The sequence below is a fragment of the Vanellus vanellus genome, assembly GCF_965231255.1.
Source record: "Vanellus vanellus genome assembly, chromosome: 21".
In the NCBI taxonomy this organism is placed as follows: Eukaryota; Metazoa; Chordata; class Aves; order Charadriiformes; family Charadriidae; genus Vanellus; species Vanellus vanellus.
In genome coordinates, this window is record NC_138926.1 from 2,315,210 (window position 1) to 2,325,080 (window position 9,871).

General features: G+C 42.8%; 1 protein-coding gene across 2 annotated transcripts in view; it reads left to right on the forward strand.

Annotated features, from left to right (window-relative positions):
- Positions 1 to 9,871, forward strand: part of FLI1 (Fli-1 proto-oncogene, ETS transcription factor) — a 76,945-nt gene that overhangs the window by 45,587 nt on the left and 21,487 nt on the right. For both annotated transcript variants that reach the window (XM_082493795.1, XM_082493794.1), the window contains exons 3-4: positions 1,759 to 1,913; positions 5,260 to 5,463. In XM_082493795.1, coding sequence (XP_082349921.1) covers positions 1,759 to 1,913; positions 5,260 to 5,463 — 359 coding nt within the window. The remainder of the gene's footprint in view (positions 1 to 1,758; positions 1,914 to 5,259; positions 5,464 to 9,871) is intronic.

The following is a 9,871-nucleotide window of genomic DNA, read 5'->3' on the forward strand; positions in this document are numbered from 1 at the left end:
AGAAATGATCACATTCCCTGTGAAAACCCTGGTGTCCCTGCAGTTGCTCAGACTCTCCTCTGACTGCCACGGGGACATTAAACCTTCAGCAGTTTGCCTCTCTGAAGGCGGATTTTGGTTCCCTGCCTGGAAAAACAGTAGGCGAAATAGTAAAACCTTAAATTCGAACATGTGTAAGTTATACATCTTATTTCCATTTTCAAGCAACATTCCCTCAGCAAGACATGAGGAAAAAATTACCATCTGCCTTAGAATATCTCGGTGGAGCATTTATCTCCCCGCCATGATAACTGAATTTCAGTAATTTCTCCCTCCCCCCCCATTCAGATTAAGAAACAAATTTGTTTAGTGTCCAAACTTGGAAGTCTTGCCAGCTGAACTCAGAGGGTGGGATTTGGTGCACTGTCATAGTTCTTACCCTTCAGCGAATGGTTTCCTCCCAAGCCACTTTGCTTCTGGCAGAGAAGAAGAACGGCTGTGCGATTAAAGCAGTGGACTAAACTGCACCGGGTACGAGCGCGGTGCTCGCTTTGCCTAGAGGCGGCACTTTTGGAAAGGTGAGGGCAATAACGCTGCCCTTCCCTGGTGCATTCTTCAGGGCTGGGACGTGCTGTGTGCCTGTGGCGGGCTGGGGACTGGTATTTTAAGTGACCTCTAGAGCCAAAAGCCTGAGTTACTACTGCAGCTGGAGAAAAACAAAATCTGTGCTCCCTATCTGTGGTTTGGAAGCTCATAATTCTCCCAGAGCAGGACAGAGAAAGCCTATTGCTTGCCAAGGGTCTGCATGTAGTCCAGGTCTTAGCACAGTGCCACCTGAGTTGCTAAATGTTCCCTCCTCATCACTCCATCACCTCAGAAGGAAAACTGGGGCCAAAGCCTTTTTCGCACACAGTTTCTGTGGTCTGAAGTTCTTGACTCGCGCCCTAAGGCACCTAAGATTTCTAGATTTCCTATCCAAGTAGTAGACAAGCCTGGGACTGTTTCACTGTTAAGAACAGAGAAGATCAGTTACATTCAGCCCCTGTATAAATAAGACTCTTTAGATACCGTGCTAATATTGTGGTATTCTCCTGTGACTATCCTGTCATTTTGGCATGGTTATTTTGTGTTCTTTGTTAATGAAATGGAGGGGAGTGTGTCTGTATTTCTCATTTTCTCTGCAGAAATGCCTTAGGTCATGAGTTGAGAATTACAGCCTTTCTGTCAATTGATAGATATAGATACAGACTCCACTACAGCAGAATGGCAGTGTGCAGAGTTTTTAACGCACTGTGAGAGTGAAACAGTCCAACAAAGGCTCCTAGGAGCATCAAGCTGGGTCTGAAGGACTGCTAAAATGCAACTGAGCAATAAAGGATGGGGGGAACAGGGCAGGGGAGGTAACCGATAGACAGACCAATGTGATAGGCTCTTGCTTTTAATCTGGTTCACGAGTTTTTGATATTTCAGAGGTATTGAGTGCAACCTTACAGCTACCATTGCCTTTGAAAGTCACTCACTCTTCATTGCACCTCCAACTCTCTTTCCTCCAACTGGTTTCATTATCAGAGATCCCCTCCATGAGGCTTGTGATTCATAGATCACCTTATGACATTCATGTGACAGGCCAGGAATGGCCTCTCCCTCATGTAAAGAAATTCCCCTTAACTTTTCACCTTTGGGATACTTGCCATTTCTGTAACCCAAACCTCCTTCTGCTACAGCAGGGATGAAAGGTGCATAATAATGACAAGTCATCTGTTTCCTTTCGCATTTCAGGGAGTCCCCTGTAGACTGTAGCGTGAACAAATGCAGCAAACTCGTCGGAGCAGGGACAGAGTCCAACCCAATGAGTTACAGCACCTACATGGATGAGAAGAACGGGCCTCCTCCCAACATGACCACCAACGAGAGGAGAGTCATTGTCCCAGCAGGTACCACCACCACCAAACTCTCTGTGTCGTATTTCCTTGCACTGTCTTAAATACTCGGCTGAACAGATGAGGCTTGTCTATCTACTCTCTGAGGAATTCTCTTTCTTACAAACCATGTAAAAAGTAAGGAAAATATCAGAGTTTCTGGGTACTGGAAATTTCCCGTGTCCCAGAATATGCTCTACCCTGAATCAGAATAAGAAGTGGATTATTAGTGCTGCTTTTTTTTTTTTTTTTTTTTTTTTTTTTTTTTCTGGAATGAAGTGTTGTTTTGGTGTGTTGAACCAAATCCATCCCTTGTAATGTGTTAGAAGAGAATCTGCAGTTCTTCCTGGGACATGCATGGTGTGATCAAAGAGCGCAGTTCATAGGCAAGGATAAGCATGAAGTGGACCCAAATTATAACTCTTGTGATGCTCTACAGAGCCCAGATGCACTTTCATGTCATATTGATTCAAAATGAGCTATTTTGTTTTCATTTTTTTGTTAGAAGTAGAAAACCAGAAAAAATATATTTTGCAGGAACTACATTATCCTTCCAAAAATTGTTACACAGAAACATTCCTGTCCAGTTCTCTGTTTGTATTTGATATCCACATCTGCTGTCTGAAATTGGCAGGATGCATTAGATGCATTTGGATAGTCAAGGATGAGAGCTGCTGTGGCAGGCAACTGGTGAAGTCTGAACCTGGAACGCAAGGGAGTCTTTTTCCTGCAAAGTTTATAAACACCGTAGATATAAACAGGCTAGCCCAGGAACTTTCCAGCAAGGGAGATAATCATGAGCCAAGTCCTGGCCCGATTTACGTATCGAAACTTCCCCTGATTTCAAGGGGTCCGGCTTTTCACCCAGTGCTGTGAGGGTTTCACCGAGGGTTGTAGCTGATTCAAGCAGATGAACTGTTGGCAGAAAGAAATGTACTCGTGGAATTTAGCTCTGTTTTCTGATCGTGGCTTGACCACGAACAGATGACAATTCCCGAGCATTTGTTTGCCATTTAGGATGAAAAGGAAAAGCTTGAACTGAATGTAGTGAAGGGAAGCCAATAAAAGATTGACAGCAAATCTCAAAGTACTGTTTAAGCCCTTGTTAGGATCTGCTTAGAGAGACTGGCTAACTTAATTGGTGACAGGATCAGATACGTTTTCAGCCTCAACATTGCCTAGGAAAGGTTTTAGCTGATACCAACTAGCTATAAGGGATGCTAAAGGTAGTCAAGAGGGAAAATTTATCCGGCTCTTTACCATGCCATTTATGCATATTTAAAAAGACCAAGGGTGGGCTAAAGTTTAGCATTGTTGTTGAAATAGGGGCAATGACTTTTAGCACCTTCAGTGGAAGAGAAAGCTTAAAAACTCCTCTTTGAAGGAAAGTGAAAAAAAGGACTTTTTCCCCACCATGAGCATCCACAAATCAAAACCTTGAGATACTTGTGAAATAACAGTGATTTACCAGACCTTGGAAGACAATAATGAACATCATCCCAGATCTCTGGCTGCAGGATATGAGGCCCAGTTAATCCAAGAAAGGCATTTGGAAATTTTAATATAATCCAGAGTAAAGATTTATAGCGCATTAGGGTGAAGATAGGCAAGAATAATGTCACATTAGGCTTGCAATAGTAATAATAGTGAACTCTAAGCCATGTTTCAAGAAGACAGTTTTTCAGAGACAATTCAATGTCTTTTGCAATGATAAATAGGCTGAACGACTATCTGAAATTCAAAAGTGTTTGTTTAAAGGGAGACCACAAATTCACTATGCCCTCTAAATGTCGGGGTTCTTTTCAAAACTCAAGACAAATAAGTCTTTCAATTAAATAAAAAAGAATCCTCCCTTGAATACTTGCATTGTAAAATTTGCAGTCTTTTGCCAGTGCTTATACATACAGGAAACATAAAGGAAATCCATCTTTCTTTCCCAAAGCAGACTTGCAAAGGTATGGGGTTGTAAGTTCCATGTTTAGAATTCAGCTTTAAGCAACCCAAGATTACTAGAAATTCAGTGAGGAGATGTCACGGTTATAATTTCAATATCCTTTGGGCTTACTTCTCCATTTCATGCTGTTATTCTGGAACTTGGGTGCCCACGAATGCACCAGGTATAGCCACCACCTGACCTTTCGTGTCAAGGGATCCCTGCAGCCCAAGGACACACGGTTTACAGTCCTGGGCCAAGACGTTATTTTATACACTATAAAATTGTGTGGCAGAGGCATTTCTTGTCCCTCTCCAAAGCAAAACCTACCAGCTGTGTGATGGCAACATGTTTCTGATCCACTTTCTCAACTGCCTCGGGACTTGAGGTGTTTGAGGTTTATCTTAGAGGAATGCACCAGCTGTGATGGACACGTCAAACGTCTCCAAAGTTTTAGCTTGACTTTGCAGTCCTCTCCAGCTGCAATGGAACATGAATTTGCAGCTTAAATTTTGAAATGGGATACATGGGGAGAAGCAGCACAGGAAACATCTGAAAATGCAGATATGCTCTGAAAATGACGCTGTAAAAATGGTATCGTGGCAGAAATTCTTGCTGGGACTTTCTGAGCTAATGCTCTTTTCGAAACTCAAAGGATGATTTCTTTTTTTAACTACTGATGCAGCAAACCATCACCATGGGGTCTGAAACTCCAGCCGGGTTCAATCTCTCTCTTACGTCATCACCAGTAATAAAGATTCCACAGCTGGAGCTTTGCTGACAGTTGATAATGATGCATGAGACAGTATAAAATCCACATTGCCCTCCAATAGCTGTGCTGGTTTTACAGGGCTAGCGGAGGTAGAATTGTGTTCTTGTCAGCGGGGTGAACAAATGTGACTCAGAGATACATGGCAAGCTCTTCTGTTTAAGCAATAATACTTTTTTTCAGGGTCCCCTTGCTGACCATAAACATCACCATCCTCAGACTTTAAAATGCCATCTGTTGGGACTTTGTAATGCACTTGCGAAAGATGGTGTGAGTTGTACAGCACTGATGTCATTATGTAGCATTGCAGAACCGAAGCTGTGACAAAGGGGTAGATTTGCTTTTGGAAGCTTTTTGCCAGAGGGAGAAAAGTCACAGTCAAATGTCGCTAATATTGTTCCCAAGTATAGGTATAAGGTCCAGGCAGGTGGGAGAGAGTCAAGAGAACTTACCCTGCCGGCGGCTCAGTGGGATCAGTTTATGTGGCTTGAGTCTTGTTATAGCACAGTACTTGTTCAGCTTGGCAAAATGCATTGGAATCAGTAAATTACATACATTTGGTTGTGGAAACAATGGTTAATGCTTTGACTGGGCTACAGTGAGTGCTAGAGGCTTGAGACTTGTGTATAGTGTTACCATCCTTTTTGCTTTCCTGCCAGATCCCACCCTATGGACCCAGGATCATGTGCGCCAGTGGCTAGAATGGGCTATAAAGGAGTATGGATTAATGGAGATTGACACCACCATCTTCCAGAATATGGATGGCAAGGAGCTCTGCAAAATGAACAAGGATGACTTTCTCCGAACCACCTCTCTCTACAACACAGAAGTTCTGTTGTCTCACCTCAGTTACCTCAGGGAAAGTAAGTATTCCCCTGACTCATCCCAGCCGTAGCATGACATGCTGTTAGGATAAGCTACCATGGGCATTGAACTTCTAGGGGTCTTCTTGCAGGATAAATAGCAGCAAGGATGATGGGAAAAGAACAGAGAAAGGCAAGCAGAGCGAGCAAAAAGGAAGAGAGGAATAAAAAGTGGGTTGGAAAGTTAATTTTAACTTAGATGGATTTAGTGGTGCTATCAGGGAGGTGAAGAACTGAGCAGGACTCTTAAGAAGATTAGATAGTCTTACAGATAATAAAAACATCTGTGGCTGTAAGATAAAAATACATAAATTTGCTTTGGAGATTAAACCAAACATTAACTGATGGGTCACGGGCAAATTATCCTATAACTTGGCAGTTAGAGGGCTGGGCACTTTCCCCCGAGGCTTCTGGTAAAGACTGTTTCAGAATAGGACCCATAACTGGCCAGAGTTGGAGATTTTCAATGTTCCTGGAGGTCCAGATTTGTTGGAAAGAGGAAAAATGCAAGAGCAATTCCCCAAAAGTAGGTGTGTTGAAGCAGACATTGTGCAAGTGACCTAGTACTCAAAGAACAAGTTTTGCTGAACCTCTTTACTACTACTCTCTGTCCCACCCTAGAGTATATGATGGATCCAATAATCCTTTTTGCTGTATTAAGACCCAAAGACAGAAGCTGTGAGCAGTCTTCTGAGCTACTTCTGGAAAAGCATATTGCAGCAGCCCAAACAGGAATGATCACCTTATGGTTAGCACACGCTCTTAAGGCTGAGATTCTTAAATCCAGACCTTTTTAAGAGTTTCTGAGCAACTATGAGCATGTCCTTAACTTCTGAATGTCTCCTCTTCATCTATAAAATGGAGGTACAAGCATTTCCTTTCTTCCAAAGGTGTACTAAGGGTAATTGTGTTTTGATGAGGCCAGAGAACTTGGACCTAAATCCCACCTGCTCCAATATTTTTTCAAGTGAAACAGTTTTTATAGGAGTACAATTATTTGAGGACTGAACAATCAGGAGAAGGTGCCATAAAGCAAGGCGGGAGGGCAGGGGGAGAAAGAAAAAAAGAGTATTTTCTCTACTGGGACATCAAATTGTGATGTAAAGGCAGCTGAAGATGTCTCCATCTGGCCATTACAATAAAGCAGTGAGACCGCATTTATTTAGGGTGTTTCTTCAAAGCTGTTCAGCACTGGTCCCTCCCTGCCGCTGCTAAAATCAGTTAGAGTTTTACAGATTACAGTGGGACAAGAATTAGATCACAGATGGGTGCCTCTGTAAGCCCCACCTTTATTTTGTTTGAGAAGTCAAGCCAAAGAAATGATTCACAACAAATAACTGAATTGTTGGATTTGAACAGTTTTTGTCCCTTGCGACTTCACAATAAAATAATTTCCCATCCAAAATAATTTGCAAATTTCATCCCATTTCATCAGCAAAGAGCTGCTGTTTCACAGAGCATTTCAAGATTATTGCAGACCCATAATAGCTTTATAACTAAGGTTTGCATGCAGAATTACATACTTTTATGGGAAATCGTAAGGCAGTTTTGTGAAGCCAGTGTTGCTTTGGCCAAACCTGCTGACTTTGGCTGGGCAAATCAGACGCTTTGTAACCGGAAATGTTTTTAAATTCCCACAAGATAAATACTCAAGTGAGACACTTATTTTTGAATTGTCTCATTGATAAGACTTCAGAATTGACAGAAAGAGACAAAGAAGGAGTTGTATGTTTTTTGAATCAAAGAACCAAGCTGGATTTGAAAAGGTTGGCAGGAGTTGAATTCTTCAGTTGCTTTAGCTCCAGACGGCACCTTCAGGGATTGTCTCAAGTGTTAGGGATCCCATTACTTGGGATGTTCAAAGAGAGTATCAGAGGAATTGTAGTCTTGCTCTCATAGCATGAGCCTGAAGACCTGGATACAATTGCCACCTTTACCATTTGCTGCTGTCCGTTTGTTCAGGAGCAAATTCCTGATTGATCCTACCTACCTTTAGATACCTGCAGTCCCTAAATTAGAAGTCTGGTCACACCAGTCTCCGTGTATAGAAAAGAAGCAACAGGGCATGTTGACATTCAGGATAGTAGTCCACTAGTTCACACATCGCCTTTAATACCTGAAATTAGGAGGGATAAACCTTTGCTTCAGTTCCTCTGTGCTTCAGTTTTACTTTCTGTGAAATGGAGCTAGTAATACTGCCTGCTCAGTCCTCCTGTTGGGCTCGTCGGTTGAGATGGCGAATCTGTGGAACAGGGGTTGTGTCCCACATCTCTCAAAACCCAGCACAATGGAGTCCTAATGCAGTTGCAACATTTAAGTGCTGCAATGCACGCTGAATAATAAGCATAAAAAGATAATGTTCTGCCAGGGGAAAGCCTACAATTATTTTCTATGCTATTAAGCTAGCGCAAAACCCAAGGAACTTTGCTGGATTCACGCAAATTAGTTATTCCAATTTTACATGGATGCGTACGAAAGGAGAATTCAATCCCAGTCCATCCCCAGCTTTTATGAGTATAAATTTCTCTCTGTTCAGCCCCGTGGGCTGTTCTAAGACGTCATGCAAGTGCTGTCCTTATTAAAGCAAGCTCCTGTCTGAGTGGAGGTCGGGCAGCCTCTGAAGAGCATTCCTTTCCGTGCAGCTGTTCCTAGCGCTGCCTAATGACAGTCTGGTTTCTGGATTGCTGGTTAACTCCCTCACGGAGTAACGCCTTCGAAAGGAGCTTATTGTTTTTCCAGACTGATTTCCAGCGGATGTTTAGTGCCGAGCCTCTGAGCTCAGTGCCATGGGGAGATGGTCTTTTTTCATGAATTTTCCCCTTTTGTAAGGTTGTTTGTTTCAGAGATATCCAGCTCTGTTCCTGCTTAGGGTGGAGAATACGTGATGGCAACAAAACACTGGAGAACTTTGGGGAGCTGCAGCTCTATAGGCTCGATTACATCTGCCCAGTCTGTCTCTTGAAAGGTGTTTGTCCTCTCAGGATGTTAAGCTGCATATGTGATAACTAGCGAATCCTCAGCTTCGGCGTTTGTTTTCCAAGAAACCAAGCTGATCTGAACTTTCTCAGCCTGTTTGCTAACTAGGCAAGGAGGCCCACTCAAAATCAGCTTCCTCAGAAGGTTTTCAACGTTTTACACTCCTGATCAGGGTGAAAGCATTCTTAAAACTGCCTACGAAGTACATTATTTTGGCACGTCTAAGTGCCAGATTGAAAAAATAAACCTGTAACATCTTGCAAGACCTCAACAAAAGCTCAATCTTAGTTTTGGAGATAGAAGGTTCAGGTGCGCTATTTAATATAGTTGAGAATAAACCAAACTCCTATCACAGCACCTTTAGTCTTCAGGCAAAACGTAGCTCTGGATCAGAATCGTGCAGTTGTTTTCTGTTTCTGTAACCTATTGAAGCAGTCAGGAATTCAGACGTCTCTGATCTTTAGGAGATTTCAGACTTGCAGAACCCAGTTCTGCAGCACACTATCTTTTGGAGTCTCTCAAAAAACCCCCCAGTAGTTTTTCCAGGGAACTTACTGTCCCCCCCCGCCTCAAACAATTATCTTTCTTTAAGTGTTACTTCCAGTTTCCTCTCCAAAATTGTGAAGCCATGCCTTGACCTTTTCTTCTGGTTCATTCCTCTGCACCTTCGGACTCCAGACGGACTGACTGCTCTGCCGGTATCTTTTTCAAACGCAGTCTGCTTGGTGAATCTTCTCCAGTCAGCCGGTGGGCAGTGGGAAGAGAGATTTGAATGTTTTCGTGCTATGTTTGGGATGAACATCAAAAGAAGCCTGAAGTGTCACCTCCCGTCCTTTTCCTCTCTAGTTATGGGGGGTCGGTTGTGTGTGGTGTGTACAAACGAAAAGAGCCTGAAGGGGAAAGAATGAGACTGTGGTGAGAAGCAGAAGCAGAAAACTGCTTTGTGGTTTCGAGCCGTATATTAGTGCCAAACAAAACTATACTGCTAAATGCAGCACAACTCTGATTCTACCAGGAGATGCGGAGGGAAGGCCACAAGGCCTTCAGAAGGTGAGGATAAAAAAGACTTCAGGATTGTGAAACCAAGATGTTCCTGCATCTCAGAAGAATGAGCTGCCTTGTGAAAAGGAAGGCTTTATGGGGAAAAAAACTTTCCTGCTCTATTTTTCAGCCCCTTTCCATCTTCCTCTTTGCCTAATGCAAGGGAAATAAAAGAAGAAAGGAAAAGGTGGAGGGAACCATAAGATAACATGTTTAATATTAATTACAGGAGAATAGCCCTGCACTTTATTAATAATACCAATGTTTCCAGAAAGAGCTGATTTAATCTAAAGTGTCACTGACCTAGTGAGGGGTAGGGGGAACAAGAACAAAACAAAAACTCATTGCAGCCAAAATTTTGCCCAAGAACGAGTAAGGGAGGGAGCAGCCT